The sequence below is a fragment of the Orbicella franksi genome, chromosome 2 (genome assembly GCF_964199315.1).
Source record: "Orbicella franksi chromosome 2, jaOrbFran1.1, whole genome shotgun sequence".
Taxonomy (NCBI): Eukaryota; Metazoa; Cnidaria; class Anthozoa; order Scleractinia; family Merulinidae; genus Orbicella; species Orbicella franksi.
Genome location: NC_138146.1, coordinates 1418898 through 1439877, shown reverse-complemented (window position 1 = coordinate 1439877; position 20980 = coordinate 1418898). Strand labels below are relative to the sequence as shown.

Here is a 20980-nt window from a genome sequence, read left to right as displayed (position 1 = left end):
TGGCAAATTGTTCCATAGGTAAGCTACCCTTATGAAAAGGAAATATTTAAAAAATTTAGTCTCACAGTCTTAAGACGTGACTCCAGTACGAATTCGACTTATTTCACAACTTAAGTGGATAATAATAGTGGTAAAAGTAGCAATACCTTAAATGGAAAATACATTATATGTAGTATATGGCAAATCATGAAGTAATGTTTCGTTAATGGTCACCGTATTCGACTTATTTCACAACTTAAGTGGGTAATAATAGTTGCAAAAGTAGCAATACCTTAAATGGAAAATATATTACATGCAGTACATGGCAAATCATGAAGTAATGTTTCGTTAATGGTCACCGTATGGTACATTATGACGCGTTTTAATCTATATAATAAATTAATCTGTCAGGAGGACTTTCACTAACAACTAAGGGTGTGTTCCTTTGGATTGATCTGGATCAAGATCAATGATCCAAGATCTGTCTAGATCATGGTGCATGAGAGGAACCGATGAATCCGTGACCAGAGTGGATTCATCGGTTCCTTGATGCACCATGATCCAGACAGATCTTGAATCACTGATCCTGATTCAGATCCCCCCCAAAGGAACGCACCCTAAATGAAAAGTTGAAATGGACCGACAGTTTAGGTGTCAGAATTAGAGCGTGCTTCAAAGCCCGTAAATTCTGTTAACACTGAATTAAATAAAAACGACCAGAACGTTAGCACGCAAAAGACAACAAAACAACTCTACATTATAGCAAGCCGGGCTGCTTAAATTTGCACCTTCTTTACTTTTGAACGAGAAAACCCCCTCCAGGTTTTGTATTACACAAGATTTAAAAACAACGAGAAGATTACCAGCCTACGGCCGTTACCTAAAAGAATCTACTCAGTTCTGAATGTTCGGTCTGCTAATCACAATTATTCCCATAGATGATCAACGTTCGATTTCCTCTTACCGATATCGATACTTTATCAAGCAGACAGGTGATGACAATTAAAAAAACCGTCAACTACCAGGAGCCATAATCGGGGACCGTCCCCGATTATAGCTCCTACAACTGCTGCATACTGCTTTGATCCAACACCAATTTCTCAGAACTAGCATTCAAAGAAATATATAAGTTCACTAAGGAGAATTCCATGATAATCGAAAATCGAAACAAAAGCTGGGAATAAACGGGTGTCTAGAAAACCCGAGTAGCGAATAGCGAATAGTCGCGAATAGCGAACAGCGAATAGCGAATAGTCCCGAATAACGAATAGCGCCGAATAGTACGAATAGTCTCAAATAGTGCGAATAGTGGCGCACAGTCTCGAATAGTGGCGAATAGTGGCAAATAGTGGCAAATAGTGGCAAATTAGTGGCAAATCGTAGCAAATAGGGTACCCAGTATCTCGCAGTCAACCTCGCAGCAACGTAGGACGGGATTTTCCCGCTAAAAAGCACTACGCTTATCAGGACAAAAGGTGTTTCTCAGCGAAATTTTTTCTGTTTTAACCGCTCCAAAAGCGTAAATACGTCTTTATTAGGTCATCCCTGTGTTTTCTGTTTTCTTAATGTCGGCGATGGACAGCCCGAGCCTGAGTCCGAAGAAGAAAAGGTAATAAATTCTCTGAATTCTGTTGCTTATTTGGGTGAATTAATTAACGCAGGATATTAGACCTAAAGCGGTGACTATTGACGACTATTCGTCACTATTCGCCCCTTTCGCGACTGCTCGCCACTATTTGCACTATTCGAGACTATTCGCACTATTCGGGACTATTCGCATTATTCGGGACTATTCGCTATTCGCTATTCGGGCTTTCTAGACACTCGGGAATAAACGCCACCTCTTCGATTCTATGCCATAAACAAACGATACCAGTCGCTGAAGTTGATACTTGATAATATAGTTACTAGCAGTTATTCACACTGATTTGATTTCAATTCAGAATCCTTCGGGTTTAACTTTGCTTTTCCCTTACGTTCATTAAAATTATTATTAAACAAACTTGGATTAAAACTGACAAAACATGAATCAGTAAAATTGTGAATAGTGAACTTGCTCCCAGAGTCCTCTCTTGTTGTAAGAAGAGAAAGTACTCTCGTATTGAGTTCTTTTATCTTATCTTTTGTCGAAGAAATTCAAAGGCAGCCGATATGAAAGATAAAATTTCATGCACAAAGTACGACTAAACCAAGAGCTCGGAGCACGCGACATCGACAGCCGCGAGTCGACCCGTCCCGCGACCCGTAGTCTACAAAAACTTGCATTTGTGCCGCACGTGCAGGTCACGTGTTTATGTGACCGAGAAATAATATTTTCTCAAACCTTGACTACCGGCCATGCCTGAAACTAGCCTCCAACCGTGGCTTGGAAAAAATGCTCAAATTCTTAGAATCATTTAGCAGCAATTACAGTCAGCACTGATTTTCTTTGTTATTGTAATATTTTCGAGAGCTAAATGCCAGATTAGTCTTGAAGCAGTTAATATTTCGTCTTAAAAGTCGGGCGCCCTGCAGCTGCTACACATGGAAATAAGATTCGGTGCGTTTAATCTTTCTGTTTGTTTTCTGCTGTTTATCCCCACCTCTTGCTGTGATGAAGTTTAAGACGTTTAAAATCAAAAGTTGACAAGCAATGTTTTCGTGTATTTGTGCATTTGAAAGAAATCTGTATTGTGAGATGTATGTATGGTTGAGCAAACTGTCATTGACTGTCACTTACTGTCGTTTCAACAACAGAGAATAATAACCGGAGAAAAAGGTTCGAATAAAGAACGAAAAATAATTATTACAACAGGTAATGCATCAACGAAACGGAAGAAAGTTTAGTAGGAATCTTGGAGCTATAGGGAAAATACGGGAAAATTTTACTACCTGAAAATGGTTGTAATTCTAAATCGGATCTTATCTGAGGAGTTATTCCGGATGTATAAATGACGAGTAGCCTAATAACTTAAATTATACAAATGACAAAAGCCGAACGTCTTTGCCAGCTTTAATTACATTATTGAAGCAGTTCCTAATGTTATTACGTAAATCCGTTAAGAGCAAATACTACTGTTTATTCAATAGCCAATAGAATCCCAGCCTTTCAAGGTAGAGAAGTTCGCTCTGTGTAGATATACAAACAGTGTATGTCGATCAAATCAAGTCTGATCACTTTTAACCGGAAGAAAAATGCAGCTTACGTTTCGTGTACATTACTTGATTCATGTTGTTTTTTCGCGGAGTGATTAATGACTAGACAAGATACGACGAACTTGAAAGCTTGTGTACATGCGAGATAGTAACATTATTGCTTTCGATTTGATTGGATTGAAAGATTTAAAGAAGTACGTAAGATTATACCCCGTTGACCGATCGAGGGATTTTACAACAACTGCGTATTCGATCGTGAGGATCTGTGAAAGGTACAGGTAAGTCTATGGAATCCATTTTATTTTTATTCCTTACAGTATTGATCGACCAAGGTGTGTTGAGAGCTTTTCCTCTGATAAACGAAAAAGAGATCGCATTTAAGAAAGAGCGTTAAGACGCAAGGAAGCTTTGTTTGGTCGTTTATTTCTAGTGTACAAAGCGCGCGCTAAAAAGGTTTTTTTTTACAGTTGGCTTCCAACTTTCCCAAAGTTCAGCAAGTATATATAGAGCCCGGCAAATCAGCCCCCGGCCATTTATTAGCGATGAAAGACCGCTGTGTTCTCTTAACATGGTACCAAATAGCCATTTAAACTGACTTTTTCGTTATCTCGTAAGATTTGTTACGAGATATCAAATCTGTTCAAAATTTACTGCGAGATTCTTTGCATCCAAGCTAGCTGATCAGAGCCGAAATGTATATTGCACTTTATTATATGGAGAAGAGTGTTTTACTGGGAACTAAACCACTCGCAGATTCCATACGCCACTTCATCCGGGACCCGAGTGGCGTATTTTCCGTATGTCACCTTTGTGAGTGTCGTATCGTTCAATGACGCCACGATTCCTGCCTTTTGCTTTTGTTGAATTGGTTTCTCCATATAATAAAAAGAACATTATACGTTGGCGAGAAGATATGAATTTTATGTTCTCGTGGCAAGAACAATATCTCGCGAGTGAGCGAAGCGAACGAGTGAGATATTGTTCTTGCCACTCGAACATAAAATTCATATCTTCTCGCCACCGTGTAATGTCCTCTATATACGACTCTCAGAACAAATTGCAGCATTAGCTGAGTATTGTAAAGGAAGCGTAACATGACATGTATATGGAAGAAAATATGCTTATCGGACAAGATAAACATGCTGGTTTGTCCAACTTTAAAGTCATGTTTACATATGCCTGTAGCACTGTTTTCCTCTCGAGCTAATCTTACAGGCGAAACAAGCATTACCGCGAGTAATTGCCAAACTCGAATATTAAGGAGGTCAGATAAATGCAATTATAAAAGCCAATCGGCTTAAAAATTAATCTTTACATGTCCAAAAGATAGATTTCTTATCAAAAGTAAATTCGTCGTAATACATGCCAGCAAAAAATGGAAAAGAAAACAAATTTAAAATTAACTGTTTATTTTTCCGCGCGAACTTGTCAGCTGGTAATGACAAAACATCATGAGATTTTATTATTCGCTCATCGTGAAGAGCTATATCTTGAGTCTCGAAGGAAGGCAGCGAGAATTCAAAGTTTTCATCAAGATTTTATCATGGGTTTGACAAGAAATGTTTCAATCTAGGGGTCGCTGTTACTCCTGGTCTATAATCAATGCCATTGTGATATAGTGTAAGCAATTCTCATTTCCAGGTTTTGGTAAACTATCGTACATGATTGGCAGTTTGTGTCAAAATTCTTCCAGGACCCGGCTGAAACATTTCAAACAGCTAGAACTGGAGGGAGTTGACAACTCCAGCAGAGACCGTTTAGCGTCTCTGCAGAAATGAAGGTTGTTACAAAAAGTGTAGTCTCCCGATTTTCCTTTTTCAAAATTACATGCCCTTTATATGTTTTGCAAAATGCTTACATAATATTTCTAGTTTCTTAGTAGAATTTTCGAGTTTCTTAATTCCTAGCAAATTCGTTTCGATTTGCAAATCTGTGCCAGAAGTAAACAAACCGCACATGCGGTTCTTGAGTCAGGCTTTATGGCGTTATATTTAGCGTGCTTATCATCAATGTTAAAATAGGCAAGAAGAGTAACAATGTGCCTGTTAAAAAAATCCAGAACTGATCATGTACATTGCTTTTCAAGTCTGAAACGCGAAAATTACTGCACGTTGACTATTTTTTTCAGATTAGATAGAAAGCCGCCAACGATTTTTTTTTATCTATACAGCAGAAGCGCCTTTAACATCAATTCTCGACACATGCATTCAACGTAAATGATTGGTGCAAAAAGTACCTCTGAAAATCTGTTAATGAGTTATTAAAGGATTTCGAAAAGTTATCTTTTGAACAGAAGGAGGAAAGCTTAAGTTAATTAAGGGTCATGTATTAAGTTCCTTTCAGTTCATCTCGGTATTCACCTTAGAGTGCATTGTAATTTCAGATTTTGGAATTCGTAAGCCCTCACTGACCTTTCAGACAACCGCAGATATGGCCAACGGCACGGCAACCACAACTCTAAACATTTCAACAACCGTCGCTGCGGGGGTCCATTCGTTTAACTTCACGATCAAATTCATTTCCACCTTTCTTTTGATTATCATCATCACCCTAACTCTTGTCGGTAATTCGCTTGTCATCCGGGCATTTGTGGTCTTCCGGAAGTTGCGTAACGTGACTAACTACTTCGTGGTGTCCCTGGCTGTGACGGACATCTTAGTGGCGGTGTTTTCAATGCCAGTGTGGGTGGCCTACCTACTGACGGGGCCACAGTGGCAATTCTCAGTGTGGTTGATGAAGATCTGGCAGTCCGTCGACATCTTGTGCGGCGTGGCGTCAATTTCCCATCTTCTCCTCATCAGCATCGAGCGTTACATCTGTATCTCTACCCCGCTGACGTACCACAGTGTCGTGACAACGCCAAAGACACGCGTCGCCATCTGCGCGGCGTGGTCCTTTGCGCTGCTCATGACCGTAATAAAGCTCGTGCTGTGGGGAAAGTCGCGGTCCACAGTTTACCAACTGGCTGCATTCTCGCTGTGTTTTGCGGCGCCTGTGGTGATTATGAGCTACGCGTATCTTATGATCTTCAAAGTTTCTCGCACTCAGGCCAAAAAGATGGTGTTAAAGATTGGTGAGAAAACAAAAAGATTCTGTCTCCCAAAGGAACTGAAAGCTGCCAAGACATTGGGTGTGGTGATGGGGGCGTTTGTTATCTGTTGGTTTCCGTTTTTCTTTCTCAATATCTTCAATGCGCTTTGCCGGTGAGTCCAACCGTGAAAATGTATATAAAAATGTTTTAATGTTAAAGGTCAAGGTCTATTGCGTGCTTACGGATCGATGAGCAGGACGAAATTGTACAGCAGTGCTAGTTCACACCTTAGATCTCAGTGTAAAATGAAGTCAGTACAAGTTTGCCCCTCCCCACGCCCAGATGGGATACTAGCAATCACAAACTATCCTTTCGCCCTCCCTCGCAGCATTCCCTGCAACACCTTTGTGAGTAAACATTTGACTTCATCCATATTTCTGGGTGGGGAGGGTACTGTGTGAAGTAAAGTGCCTAACCCAGGAAAATTGGTAAACCAGAGCACGAACCCAGGCTTCTCTAAATCAGAGGTCCAACAAATAAACCATCAGAATTATGTGCTTCAGACAAAAAGAGCTTATCGTATAAATTCTCCGTCACCGCTATCGTTCTATTCATAATTACATATTTCACTTTAAAAAGACGTCTCAGGCCCGAATATACAACTAATAGTTCATAGTAAGAGGACGCTGTGGCCTCTACAAATTGAACTGTACATAGAAGAATCTAACAAAGTACTGTATTCCTTGAAATTTCAGTGAATGCCATATTCAGGTAGAGGCAGTGATGATTGCAAAGGGACTTCATTACTTCAACTCCTTTCTGAACCCCATTATCTACAGTCTGATGAACCAGCAGTTCAAGACTGCCTTTAAACATCTCTTCAAATTCACGTACTCCAACTTAACCGGCAAAGTTCCCTCGCTCACAAAATCAGAAATCGACAGACAATTATCCATCTCGACACGAAAACGAGGAATCTTTTCCTTGAAAAGCAAATCATCTATGCTCGACAAAGCCAACGGCACGACAGAACTGTGGGTGACTTGTCAGGAAAAAACTTTGCAGTCGTCTAGCCAGTAAATAACCCGGGTGAATAACACATTTGCAGCGAAATATTTACAAAAGGAACTTTTCAACTATCCTGCCTAACTATCTAACATAGCTATCAATGGCTCATCCAAATATATGCTTACGTAAGTGCAATTTGAGACTGTTAGAAAGTGCAGCTAAGAATTCTTTCCAATAGTCCTTTAACACGGTTACCTTTGCTCATTTGCATTACAATAAAATCTAACATGTATGTGAGGCAATTTCGGGCTATTTTGTAGTTTTAGCCCGAAATTGCCTCGCATCCACGTTGGATTACATTGTAATGCAAATGAGAAAAATTAACCGTGAAAATGGCTATTCTGTTCAAAATGGTCGCCTTCACGTTGCTCGACCCCAGGCTGTTCTCGATCTTGTGGAACCGGCGGAATAAACCACGACGAATTTTTTTCCGTCCCCGCCAGGAGCCTGTTCGCCGGCTAGGAACCTCAAGCTCGCCTGTTCGCAGGCTAGGAACCGCAAGTTCGCCTGTTCGTAGAACACACGCTTGCCTTTATGAGGTGAAGGAAAAACAAAACAAAAAGACAAAACAAACAAACAAACAAAAAAACAGGGCAACGCAACAGTTATAAGACTTTCGCATGACATGGAATTAGTTCCTTTGTGTGAGCAGTTGATGAATTTCGTCCGAAATTAAAATTAATACAATTGAGGCCCCATCCGTACTACGCAGGAGAAATTTGAAAAAGGAGGTTTCACTTTGAAAACGGATCTAATGTTTTCCATCCACGCTACGCTGGAGGAATTTAAAAACTAAACATTCACCGGTCATTTTGGATTTGTGTTTGGGTAAAAACAGGGCGAGAAAATCACATCATGATTTTCGTGACGCCATTGTTTTCGAAAAGGTCCTTTTTCAAAATATTTTCTGTCCACACGAAATCGAAAAGCCGGCGTTTTCAAATTCCTCCGGTTTCAAGTGCGTTTTCCAATAACTCCGTTTTCATGACGGATTAGTGTCGACGGTAGGCCTAGCCGTAGAAATAAATCTCCGTTTCCAAATTTCTCTGGCGTAGTGTGGATGCGGCCTGAAAGGGGTGATGTACGATGAGTGTTTTTCATACGTCATGGTATTCCTGTTCTCTTACTATTCGTTTGAGGTTTCATGCAAAGTAAAACTGCAATCATGGTTTGAAAGTAAGGATTCTTCCGGAACTCTCATGCAGTGTAAAATTGCCGTCAAGAACAGAAAATGTCATATGGGTTTGTAGTCGGGCTTTCCATGAACTGTTCACTTTACTGAAATGTTTGACACCTTCATAGATAGGGAGATATCACTGAATTTCAAATAAATATGTAAATGATGCTATTTAGTATCACCAATTTTATTCCATTTTCTCAAGCAACGGTAACTAACCTCCATTAGATAAACGTCGATAAAGCGAAGCCGTTCCAGAATGGTCGATAGTCGATAGTTTATTTGTGGATTTGATAACAATATGTGGTTACTGCAGCTGTTTGTTGTTCAGCGAAACCTGGTTTAACTTTTGAACAACCTGGACGAGTGGCAGTTTGGCAATATCCTGTCCGATTTATTTCGACCAGGATACAATTTGTGAATTCGCTTCTTTCAAGTAGCTCTCACAGCAAAACAGATGAATATCAACATTTCGATTCGGCCTCATTGACATAATTCATGTTTAGGGGAGGGGGGGACTATTTGGCTTTGAAGAGGGAGAGGGGATGTGCGGGTGATTTGTTACAGGCTCGATTTTTTTAACCCTTTCATGCAATACGATTATTTTTTTTCTCGGCACGTGCGTGTATGCATGATAATTTTTTTACCCGTTCAACATGCTTGTTTTTCGGCTCTCTGACCGAGCGTCAGGGTTTGCGTGCATTAATTTTTTCGTGGTACAAGAATGCCTGCAGGTTATATTTTTCCAACTTAAATCACCCACCCCTCCCTCTCTCAAAAGTCAAATGGTCCATCCCTTTGACTGTTAGTGAAACATGAACAAGCACATAAATATTTTCAAGGTTGTAATATGTAACCATGGACGATTCTAAACGAACAATTTGAATATTGAATGAAATATCGCTTTTAAAACTCAAGGACGTGTGGAAAGTTAATGTCATCAGCTCTTAAAGCATTGTTCCAATGTGCTTCAGAATCAATTTTTCTTAAAAACTAGACATCATAAATAAAATTTTACAAACTGGCTAACATAAATATTAGTTCGTTGTTAGTTGAATGTATAACTTTTAAATGTGACGTACAATATTAAATACCAAGGAAAGATCTAGTAAAATAAGGAAACCGGGTTTCTTCCGAATCATGTGAAGTTGTGAACAGACATGACTGTAGAACGTAGATTAAACAAAACGCAACAGCAACATCATTTTTCCAAAATAACGGGTGGAATTTGGAAATGCTGAAAGTCATACTCAACGGATTTTAAAATATACCTTTTCGAGCGTTTTTTGTTATATTGCGAAGGTCGTTAACATATCCCATTGTCTCTACGAAACGATAGAGATGTTGATGTCAAACATTATTCTAAAATAATCAATAATTCTGCAATACTTATGAATGGTTAACTTAAGATAACCGGCAAAACAATTCGTGACAACTTACTATCTAGCAAAACTACAACCCTTAAAATTTGGTCAGTAAAATCCTTCGCCTATTATCTTAAGTTCGCCATTCACAAATCTCTCAGAATCTCTTTTTTGGAAATAATTCGGACATAAATTGAACTTGGCAGTCTTCAGTGCGCGCGCTGGCAAAGGTGAGATTAAAATAAGCAAAGCGTTCGAGGCCTTCCGCGAATGATTAAATAAATGAATCATAAATTAAAATAAAAAGTTCAAAACAATCGTTATATAACTACTTTTACCAAAAACCAGAGAATAACAAATATTAACGGATAATCACTTTCACCGAAAACTGAAACGGCAAACGGTGGAGCGGAAAACACGGGATTTTCACAAGAGACCAAACATGATGTTTATGTCTAGCGCGAAAAAAAAAAAAACCTTGAAAAATTGTTATTCGCTTAAGGTCGCACAAAGCGACGGTTTATTCGAAGAACATTATTTGGGCTTTATCTGGACATCACAGTTGTAAGAATTGTACTTGGGAAGCAAGGTTGTTTGAGCGACTTGTGAAGCTTGCGCCAGATTGCTTGCTGCAGGGATGTTGGCCACTGCGACAGATTGGTTGTTTTTCAACAGAACTGGGATTTTACGAACCTGCAAGACAATTTCACCGCTGGGCTGCTGCTGTTGTTCTATCTCGACCATGGTGCCAATAACTCTTTCACCAGGGACGGAGCTACCTAGAGGGACTCCCAGAGGTGCTTCATCGATCCCCACAAAACTGCTCAGCTGGGCAGACTTTTGTTGTAGTTCCTCCGAGGTTGGTTTTTCAGTGTTACGAGATTCGACCTTTTTAAACATTCTGTGCGACAGAAGAGCAAACGACGTTGTCCTCAGGCAATAGTTTGTGAGATGCGGGACAATTCCTGCTCGCTTACTCATCTCTTTCATGAAAGAGTTTAGCACGGTTCTTCCAATGGGAGACAGCGAATACCACACCACGTCTTCAGGCTTGAATTGCGATCGCTGGCCATCTTTTGGCCGCTGGAATAGCACATCTGAAGCGGGATTTAGATGTGAGAGATAATTCTTTAACGTTTTAACCGGGCACCTGGCAGATCCCGGTACGGCAAATACCTTCGCTTCAGATTCCTCTTCGTCATCTGCGGAAATAGCTGAAGGCAGTGAACCCGGCATCTGCCTGTTAAGCTCATAGTATTCCAATCCTTGAGGTGTTCGTCCAAGTACGAGCATATCGCGCTTGATTAAGCGTTGGTTTTCTCGTCCACGTCGTCCGAAAAACAACGCCACATAAAACCATGCGGTGCGCTGGAGTTGCGCTGGGTCCTGACTGTCAGCTGGTCCAAGTTCACCACTGTCATAGAGCTTTCGCACTTGGTCTTTCGTGATGGCTTTCTTGTGAACAATATCTTCTATTTTGCCAGACATCTTAAGGTCTTTCACGAAAGCTCCCAGCACTTTGTTAGCTTCAGTAAACGCAGCATCACTGATGACAGAAAACGGTTTGTTGTGTGGAGCCGCTCGAAGATATCGGTCGATAGCAGCTCTGATTGATTTCAGCGAAGATGCTTTGTAGTAAGATCCATCCTGCTTTCTCGCTGAAGTGTAGAAACACTTCAGGCAGGCATTAAGCTCCTCTTTCGACATTTCCTCAATTGGTTTTAAAAATTTAACTCCTCCGGGGCTGGCAAGCCAGTCTGAAAATAAAATAAAAAACGATTTCGCTTGAATGAAATAATGCACATTGTGCTTGTTTGTGTTTTTGAAAACAAGAGTGTTATTCATCTCTCGATAAAAATAACTGTTCAAATCATCTCATATTAAAACTAACCGTTGAATATTTTCATGCCAAATTTTGTGGCTTTCATCGTTGACTTGGCTGTAGCGTTGTCTAACAGTTTTTGTATTTCATCGGGCGACAAGTCACCAAATCTATTTTGGCCAACAGCCGCCATGTTTCCCAAGGTAGTCTGCTTGCGTGAATATCAAAGAAACTCGTAAACAAGTGGCTTTTTCCATATAAGGCGACGTCGAAGCATATGTTCCAATAACCAGTACGCTTTGAACCAATAAGAAAGCTCAAAATTTAATAACCTGTAGTTACATTTATAATTTACATATTGTAGTCTCAAGTTGACAAGATAATAAACTTGCTTTCATTTTCGTTCCATTTGGAACCAAAGCGCCGCTGAGAAACAGAAAAACCACAATGAAACTAGCTTGCGGGCAGAAAAAAAATCCTACATTTTATCTTGAAAAACATGCGTAATGCGAAAATTATGTTTCTCGAAATTACCATGTTGATATTAAAAGCGCTTTCCTTGGCATAAACAAGATCATATTTGCATATGGCGAGGCATATGCCCTGATATACTGTGGGTTTTTCAACGATTAAGAAACCTATCAATACAATCGTGGATATCTGCAATTGCTGATCACAAATTTTACAGATTTTTACCAGAACCAAGCAAATGTATTCTTTTTCCCAGAAACAGTCTAAGACATCACGTTCCTATTCAGCAAAACCTTACAGACTAAATAATAACTTTTTTTTTACAGCAATTGTACATAGACGATTTAGTTTGGTGTTTTTCATGGATCACATTTTAGCATAGTCTTATTATTTGAATTCATTTGTAAAGTTTTATCGCATTCAGTTGTAGAGCTGTGATTTTGAAGCTTCAATAATCTATATGTATCTAAATGTATCTGATGAACAAGCGCAGAAGTCTTAGATTCGTATCACATGAGATTGCGCACTATTCCTAAACTTACAGTTTTTATCATCCAATCTGTTTATTTTTTTTTATATAATTCTTTTTCAGGACTTGTATCGAGACAATTTTGTCTTCATGCACTGTTACTTTTTCTATAAGAATATGTTTTATAGGAATATCGAGGGTGAATTTTGCAAAATTTTAAGAATATTTTAAGAATAAACCCAGGGCCGAGACTTTGAAAAGAAGATATTTGTATGTGTTAGAATGTGTAAATACATTACAATTATATGTTTTTAACTAAACCGTATAAATTCTTCCTGTATCTAAACGTCACTAGCCGTATATTCGATGCTACTGAATAACATTTCTGCAAGAACTTATGTGCGTGATATCAGGCTATGATGCCTGCAGGCTTGCTCCAGAATTACTTCATCCAGACACCACCAGACACCATCCAGACATTCGAAAACAGATATGTCATACGCTATAATCTAAGAACATTCACAATGAACAACATTTCCAATCTAAAATCGGCGGGAAAATAAGAATTTCAGCCTCGGCAAAACAATATTCTTATCGAAAAAAGAGTGTATTCTAGGAACTCGGTATTTAAAACATCGATTGTGAAACTATATTCTGAACATCACCAAATGCACGTAATATAGCGGACTAAACAATATAGAACGGATTTTTCTGAGTGGCATAGCAACACAGAGAGTAACCTTCTTTGACAATATCGTAAGTATCAGTCGACTCGCTTAACTGGATGCAGTCACGCAACGTAACTCATTGCGTGACACTGAAAAAAACCGCGGGAAAGGCACATGACAAATATAAACAAGACATAACAGTGAATCGCATGATAGCATGCGCAGGCCATGTGATGGCTTCCTTTCTGCGAGACGAAATAAAAAGGAGAGTGGTGTTCGCCTCCTGAAAATTCTTCTTTGGTCTTCACTGTTATCATTTTGCCATAACGCAGGACATCTCCTACAGCCAGTCACGATACAGAATAAATAAAAATTCTTCAGACGTGTTTCCTTTCAAGGTTTTGATGCAAACAAACTCTGCAGTTGCGTCTAATAAGAACATTATATGTTGAGTTAGACCATCTGGAGAAGATTCGAGGGTTCTGCAATGTTCACACTGTTTTACATGGTGGAGTGATAACAATTTTTCCAATGTTTAATACACTGAGTCGCTTGAAACATCAGTTCCTCAAGCAAAACGCTGCAACTAGGAAAATTGCCCTAATCATGCAAAGGAACGTATATCTATATCCGACTTCCAAGCAGAGACGTGATCTCTTAACTGGAAGTTAAAACCTGACATCATCTAGAGGCAGATACCGGGGTAATCGTTTTTGTAACCCCCTCTTCCTGCAGTCCCATCTCCTAACGCCCCCATCTTGTAGCCGGTTTTTAGACGTTCCGTCTAACGAGATTTATTTATTTCTTACTATTTTTCGTCAGTACCTTATACCATAACTGGTTTCATTATGCGATGCACTATATTCCAGAGGACCTGGCGAGTAGAGTCCAAATCGGTCTGCAATAATACTGGCCAATTGCATTACTACGCGAAGTGATTGGCTCAAAAAAGCTCCAGAGAATGATGAGTTACTTGCGCTGTTCCATATGGAAAGCACTATTTATAGCTGCTGACATCCTTGTTTCGGTAAGTATCCCACCTTGGAGTCTCGAATTTCTGGAAAAGAGTATCGCTTTAAACGCTCTCCTGAAGTCATAGTTCAAGAATGTGTAAATAATTGGGTTGAGCAAGGAATTACCGTAATGCATCCATTTAGTGACCATTATAATTTCTGGCTTCACCAGATGGCAGCTCTGAGGGTCACACAAACTGTAGATAGTGTTTATTATTATGAATGGCAACCAACATATTAGAAAGGCACCCACTACTACAGACAGTGTCTTAGTTGCCTTGAGTTCCTTCAAGAAGTTGTTGTTACGCCTTGGATACTGCGCAGGCGTAGTAGCGCGTATTTGTTTCAGCTGATGCAGTGCCACTCTGAATATAATCGAGTGCGCGGTGATAATAACCAGCAGTGGAATGCAGCAGCACACGATAGCTGCAATCAGGTTGAAAATACGCTTGTGATAAAGAAAGAAACTTATCACCGCCACGCCAAAGGAATATAGCCAAGCGGAAGAAATCATTACAGTCACTTTCCGTGTGGTCATCCATAGCTTATAATGCAAAGGCCGCTTTATACACAGAACGCGATCAAAGCTTATCACCATGAGATTCATAATGGATGCCGTCCCTATTAAAATATCAACCATGGTCCAAACACGTGACAAGCCAGCGCCTAGTACCCAGGCCGGTCCAGTCAATACGTACGCTACCCATACGGGCATTGAGAACAATCCAACGCAAAGATCAGTACATGCTAATGACACCAAGAAGTAATTTGTCACAGTGCGGATGCGTTCGTAACGCGAAAACGCAACGATGACCAGAATGTTACCGAATACTGTACCAAGAATGAGAATTATGGTGAATGTTGCTGTACCGGCGCGGAATCCGTCTGAGAATGTCTGCGACGGGTTTGTTGAGGTAGCCTCGCTGCTGTTAGACATTGCTGTATTCGTCTTCTTGTTCCCGTGAAAATGCTGTCCCGTTCTACTGCGTCTAATTGCAAATAAAACTACAAAGAAGAAAGAAATTAGAACATAAAGAAAGTCGTGAAAGTTTTCACGGCTCACTCGGTTACTGAGTTTACCACACACCTACCCATTTACGCACCTGCAAACTCATCCACCCTTAAAAGTTTTTTCACTCTACTGAGATTAAATACATGCGAAAATACAACAATCGTCAATAAGCTATAGTTGAACGAAGCTATCACTAATGGATCCTGAAACATATCGAACTTTGAGGAAAAACATTGGAAAAATATTTCCTTTCTAAGAAATTTTAATTTAGTAGTACCCTTATTCATCTTAATTTCAGTGTTTTTGCTATAGATATCGAATGCATATGCGTATTAGCAGATAGTATTAATTAAAGAACACGGAAACCGTTGGTTACACCACCACATTTGTTGTTTACAACAATACATCGAAAGTCCGTTTTGAAGGAGGAGAGATGGCTGAAGAGGCTAATACGATAGGGACTTCAGATAATCATGTTTTACAAGAAAGCGGAACAAATGCCTTAAGTCAAATAACACAGGTATTGATACTGTAAAGAGAACCTTCGCTGAACCCAATGAAGCTTGGAATACAGTTGAAGGTAAGCACGACATTTATACCATAAACTTAACAGAGGAAGAAGTTGAACAAAGTGAATCATGGATCAACGAACTTCAAGAATTGCACAATGAGGCAGCAGCCACACAAGTTCCGGCAATACATGAACGAACAGATTCAAATCAAGAAGAAACGGAGAGACGAAAAATGGAACAAGAAAGATCCCAAAGTGGCAGCTTTGCTCAAGACTTCTACAGAATTGGATACTACGGTGACAAACTGCAAATAATTACATAATAAAGCGCTCAAGCTAGTGGACAGTAAAAGCGCAGAATACGAGATCGAATGGATTCGTAACGTGCACGTGCACTACAATGAAGTCAGCGGAATCAGTTCTCGATCCCCTCAAGTCTCCCGTTTTGGGCTGGCGTCAAGTTCTCCCTCGATCTTATCAGTGCGTTCAAGGATCAAATAAAAATACGAGAAAATAGGGGGCTGTGAACAGTCTATATATACGAAATCAGAATCCACTTTAACTAAAAAAGGTCAAGGTGCCATAATTTACAGGAGACATAAGAGATTGTCCTCGATATAAAACGGACTTCGAGGAAAAATTCATTCCGACAATTAACATCGAGAACGCTCCTTACATCCTTTGATCATGTCTTAGTTAAGGACCAGCTGATGACGTGAAAAGTGTTAATGACGATCTTAAGGTGGCTTGATCGGATACTGCTCAACTTTGAGCGACTAGAGCATCACTATTAACAAGCCAGTAGCAACTCAAACGTTCAAAGTAGGGTGCTAGAAAAAGATGAGAGTTTCAACCACAAAACGAAACTATCACTAATAGATCATAATACACAGTGAACGTTGAGGACAACCCGTTGGGTGAATATTTCCTTTCTATGAAAACATTTTTTTGTGGAATTCTTACTTATCATTGTTGCTGTGTTTTTGCTATAGATTTCGAGCGCCTATGTGGATAACAGATAATAAAGAACAGAGTTTGTAACCGTTGGTTACAGCTATGCATTTGTTGTTTTGAACAACTCAGTCTTGCAAAAAATCGTGGCTACAAGACAGCTTTGTGAAAAATATCAAGACTGCAAGACGCACATAAATGCTAAGAACGTGAAACTCGACTAAAATTTTGCAAGACCCAGAGTTTTTGAAGGACCATTGGCCATCCCTTATGATGGTTCAGTAGGCAGCAATGAGTGATTAGTGATATAATACCAAGAAAGTAGTAATCAGCCTCGAATCTATAATAAGATACTCGAATGGATAATGAAGACACAGGTTAAAATCTGTATGGAAAATAAAAGTTGGCTTTTGTTCCGTCAGAGCAATGACTTATTTAGACATGACCTTCTCAATCAAAACCTACGCATGCAAAACGTTTTTCCGAATCAAGCAAACTGAAATGGAGTTCTCGTCTTACCTCTTAGCTTATTTTGATGGCCATCAGAAATCTAAAGGCTTTAATGGTCGGGTATCAATTTGCAGTTTTCTTTTCTGGAACTGTTCCCCAAACTCAAAACATCACTGTTCCCAGTTCCTGAGGTTATTTTTGGGCTGAAATTGCCCTCCTAAAATAGTCATACATTCATTGAAACAAACATGACTCTCTTACCACTGTTTTGCGAGCTTTTCTGATGATTGAGATGAGCGGCCAAGTGAACTTTGTTCAACTATTTATATTGAACAATTTATTGCGTGCTTCTCTTGAAAAATTAAAAGTGGTTTACGTCAGTTTGTTTGACGGCAATTCATCAGACAAGGTTTTTTAATGCATAGTCTACCAGATGTGCCCAACCAGTACGAACGACCTCCCAATAATGAAAGTAAAAAAAGTGCGTTCAAAGACAATATATTTGGGGCTTAACGGAGAAATTAATTTCGCATAAGCCCGCTTAGATCAGTGACTGTTCGATTTGTCCAAACTGAAATACATGTATATTGTTCCGTACTTCGCTAATGTCATTTGTATTGCAGTTATGACGTCTGGTAGCTCTCAATTTCTTTGGAATTTCTCGTAATTTCTTATTTCTCGTTGCAAACCGTGAATCTCTTAATCCATTTCAAAGAAATTCAGGAAGTCTGCGGTAGGCCATAAAATCTTTAATAGTTTTAATGACATTTTTATACAAAACTATTGATACTTGGCCGTACATTTTTTTCGGTAATGGTAACCTCAAATGCGGTAGACTACTACATCAGTACAAAGAAAAGCCATTATTATATCAATAAAAGGTGAAATTAATTATAAAAGGTCATGAAGTACTTTCTTTTGGTAGATGGCGGGATAATTTGTGACGTCTGTAGAATTCTCCGGAAAGAAAAAAATGCTTTTCAGGAATTCTATTTTTTCAAGTTTTAACATTGTCCCCGACAAAAACAAATGAAAGTCTCAATGTAAAAAGGCTACAAGAAATATGCAACGATAGTTGCCCACCACTTCAGAAGTTGCTGGCACGGATAATGTTGCAAGCTATTTTTCACTCAGTTGGAATAGCAGGGTATAGCGAAAATCAAAACAAACTCGACTGAAATCCTATCAAAGTAAATTTTTAAAAATAAAAAATATGTAAAATTATAAACTTATATTGATGGATTCTTAAAGCTCCAGAGAAGCCTAATTATTCATACCATTTATACTATCGCGAAGAAAACAGCAACGAACTTCAAAGACAAACACCCGATCGAAACTCAGATCCGATACAAAACAAAGGTTCTCGATGAACTGTAAATTACTTACCCTGATTAGTTGAAACTTGTAGAAGACTACAAAAAATCCGTGGCAAACCTTTGTCTCTATTTGCCAATTGTTATTACCCTCTGTGGCTCTACGAAGAAGCGAAACATTTAGCTCGATAAACACAAATATGCCAACACAAGAGAGGACAAATGAACTTCCAGAAAACTTGAGAAAAGCGAGTGGGAGAATTGACAACTGACAAATGGTATAGGCCGAACGTACTGTTTTAAAGGCGAGACTACATGACGGTTTAAAACATCTATAACATACTATTGACTGTTTGTATAATTCAGAATTCATACCAGTTGTAATCTTCGATATAAGTAGGTGTGGCTCTTGACAGACTCATGCAGCTATTGTCTTTCTTGTTAAGGATCACTTATTTGGCCAGAACCATCAACCTTCTGTTTCCACGAGTGTTAAATTACTGTAACATGACAACTATACATTGAAGTTTACCGCTGTTGGTTGGTCAAAGATAAATATTTTTAGATATATAGATCATTATCATTATGTCAAACTTGGCAAAGTTCAAAGAAATTTGCATTTGTTTTTTGCCTGAGATAATATTCTGTGTGGAAGTGGTATGCGTTTCGTTCAAATTTTAGGCCTTCAAAATGTTTCTAATGAAACTAAAACGCGAAAATCGGGAAAATATGTTTTAAAAGCCTATGAATATTTAGGCTTTCGGATCAACCTAACTTCATAACCTCTGAATAACTGAGTATGCTTTAGGCAATGGCTTCCACCAGAAAGAAAATATCGAAAGCGAAATTTGCCTATGAAATGTCTTGTTTTGAGAAAGTGGAAAGACAATGTTCTAAAGCAGAATTAAATGGATTGCAAAGTGCTTCAAAGGGCGAATGTATCAATGGATTTGGTTAAACGTCTTTCGAAAGACAAAGCTCTACATTTTGGGAGACAGCTATTGAAAAAGTCCTATTTTAGGCACAGTAATAAAAGTGATTATTTTTAATCAAAGGGTTTTACAGCGCCCATCTTGGTGTTTCCAAACGATAAGAAATATTTGCATATCAAGAAACTCATTTCCCAAAGGGGAGAAATTTCGTCGTTTGGGAAACTAACATCTCCGCGGAAAAAGGTTGCTTGAACAAAACACAAACAACAACAACAACAACAACAACTAAAAACAACGACGAGGGTAACAATTTGTCGTCGTGCACCAAAAAGCGATTATTTACCGCACGAAACATAGCGAAAATTTACGACACTCTTATGACTATATGTTTGTTTAGCGTTCACCTCTACCGATCATCTCGCCTACGGTGTTTTATATTGTTTCTGGCCTGTATTTAGTAAATGTGTATTCGAAGAAAAACCGATTGTGATCTGATATTAACTGGTACGGTTTTTCTGAAGAAGACTGGAAATTCAAAGAAAGATCTGGAGATACATTGTTTACGTCACTGCAACTTCCTTCGCTATATAAGGGTGACCGCTTACACTGTTTTGTCTGCAGTGTGTAAGTTCTGATGAATCATTAATAAAACATAATAACATTTATCTGCTATGAAACCTTATTTTGCAGGTCTTCCATTGTTCATTCATTGCCCTGTGTTCATCCTAACTGCTTGGCGCTTCACATCTTAACTTGTAAATGCACAACTAGCAAACTATTCACTAACAAGAAAGCTTTAAAAACTCTACATAAATTCATTTATCTGCGCCTTCAGGACAAATCTTGTTGCACTCAACCAACAAGGCCTGGGAGTTTTTATTCAGCACGGTCACGCAAATAGAATTCACTTTTTTGAATATCTAGTCATTGTACATTGTAACTCACCTGACTTGGAAAGTACAGTAATTCCTCCAACGTATCCGTTAGTGGGGTTTTCCGGCTGTAGATCTAAGCATATTATTCAAATGTGATCGATAATAAGTAACAGGTCGAAGCCGTTACACTATACATTGGAGACTTTCCTGTTTGCCCTAAGCGAAAACATTTTTATATTATTTTCTTCGTTGCAAACTAATGCACTTATCGATGAAACAATCTGGAAACATTCTGGAAGCTTCACATAGCACTTTCTTCGCTCCCTATTTAGTTAACCCGCCTCTTCAGTTCGCTAATCAGACAAATTGGCATAAGAGCAAGACGTTGTTCCCGCGTACAGAGAACTCTCATAGTTATTATAGATCCAGTGTAACGAAAACGCCAAATGTTAACTTTTAATTTCTAGAAAATATTCTTGTATATGAAATAAATGCCATGAAGGAAAAAAGTTCTCGCCCGCAAAAGCTTGACCGAAAGAGAACACAGCTGTTTTTTTTGTTTTTTTTGTTTTTTTTTTCTCATAACAAAGGTAACTAGATGCCCAATATCAAACCGAATATGGGCATTTTCCCGAAATAGAAATTAAGATGAGAAATACTGAACAAAGTGATCTTTATCTCACCTTTTTTTGATAACCTCTGAGCTGTTCAATACCTGGTGGTTTTCACTTGATTCCAA

The 20980-nt window shown here is 39.0% G+C and overlaps 3 protein-coding genes across 4 annotated transcripts; 1 reads left to right on the top strand and 2 right to left on the bottom strand.

Moving 5' to 3' along the window:
• Positions 1–3008: 3008 nt before the first annotated feature.
• Positions 3009–7624, top strand: LOC145467464 (putative G-protein coupled receptor No18). Its single transcript, XM_081451026.1, has 3 exons — positions 3009–3392; positions 5498–6317; positions 6901–7624. Exons 2-3 carry the CDS (start codon positions 5545–5547, stop codon positions 7223–7225), a joined length of 1098 nt encoding a protein of 365 aa, XP_081307152.1. The 5' UTR covers positions 3009–3392; positions 5498–5544; the 3' UTR covers positions 7226–7624.
• An 887-nt stretch (positions 7625–8511) lies between these two features.
• LOC145467456 (uncharacterized protein KIAA1958-like) lies at positions 8512–11897 on the bottom strand. Its single transcript, XM_081451014.1, has 2 exons — positions 11646–11897; positions 8512–11511 (listed from the first exon to the last, which is right to left on the bottom strand). Exons 1-2 carry the CDS (start codon positions 11767–11769, stop codon positions 10289–10291), a joined length of 1347 nt encoding a protein of 448 aa, XP_081307140.1. The 5' UTR covers positions 11770–11897; the 3' UTR covers positions 8512–10288.
• A 533-nt stretch (positions 11898–12430) lies between these two features.
• LOC145474950 (beta-2 adrenergic receptor-like) lies at positions 12431–20748 on the bottom strand. 2 transcript variants are annotated; one of them, XM_081455207.1, is made up of 3 exons: positions 20312–20748; positions 18508–18595; positions 12431–15202 (listed from the first exon to the last, which is right to left on the bottom strand). In XM_081455207.1, the coding sequence occupies exon 3, from the start codon at positions 15132–15134 to the stop codon at positions 14154–14156; it is 981 nt and encodes a 326-aa protein (XP_081311333.1). In that variant the 5' UTR covers positions 15135–15202; positions 18508–18595; positions 20312–20748; the 3' UTR covers positions 12431–14153. The 2 variants fall into 2 exon arrangements, with proteins under 2 accessions (XP_081311333.1, XP_081311332.1); XM_081455206.1 differs by lacking the exon at positions 20312–20748 and having other exon boundaries at positions 18508–19189.
• Positions 20749–20980: the final 232 nt, after the last annotated feature.

What these genes read in the sequence shown, in the direction of transcription:
- LOC145467464 (XM_081451026.1), top strand. Translation starts at nt 5,545, where the DNA reads ATGGCCAACGGCACGGCAACCACAACTCTAAACATTTCAACAACCGTC. An exon ending in ATCTTCAATGCGCTTTGCCG is followed by an intron (nt 6,318 to 6,900) that starts GTGAGTCCAACC and finishes TTGAAATTTCAG; the next exon opens with TGAATGCCATATTCAGGTAG.
- LOC145467456 (XM_081451014.1), bottom strand. Translation starts at nt 11,769, where the DNA reads ATGGCGGCTGTTGGCCAAAATAGATTTGGTGACTTGTCGCCCGATGAA. An exon ending in TGGCATGAAAATATTCAACG is followed by an intron (nt 11,512 to 11,645) that starts GTTAGTTTTAAT and finishes TTTTATTTTCAG; the next exon opens with ACTGGCTTGCCAGCCCCGGA.
- LOC145474950 (XM_081455207.1), bottom strand. Translation starts at nt 15,134, where the DNA reads ATGTCTAACAGCAGCGAGGCTACCTCAACAAACCCGTCGCAGACATTC.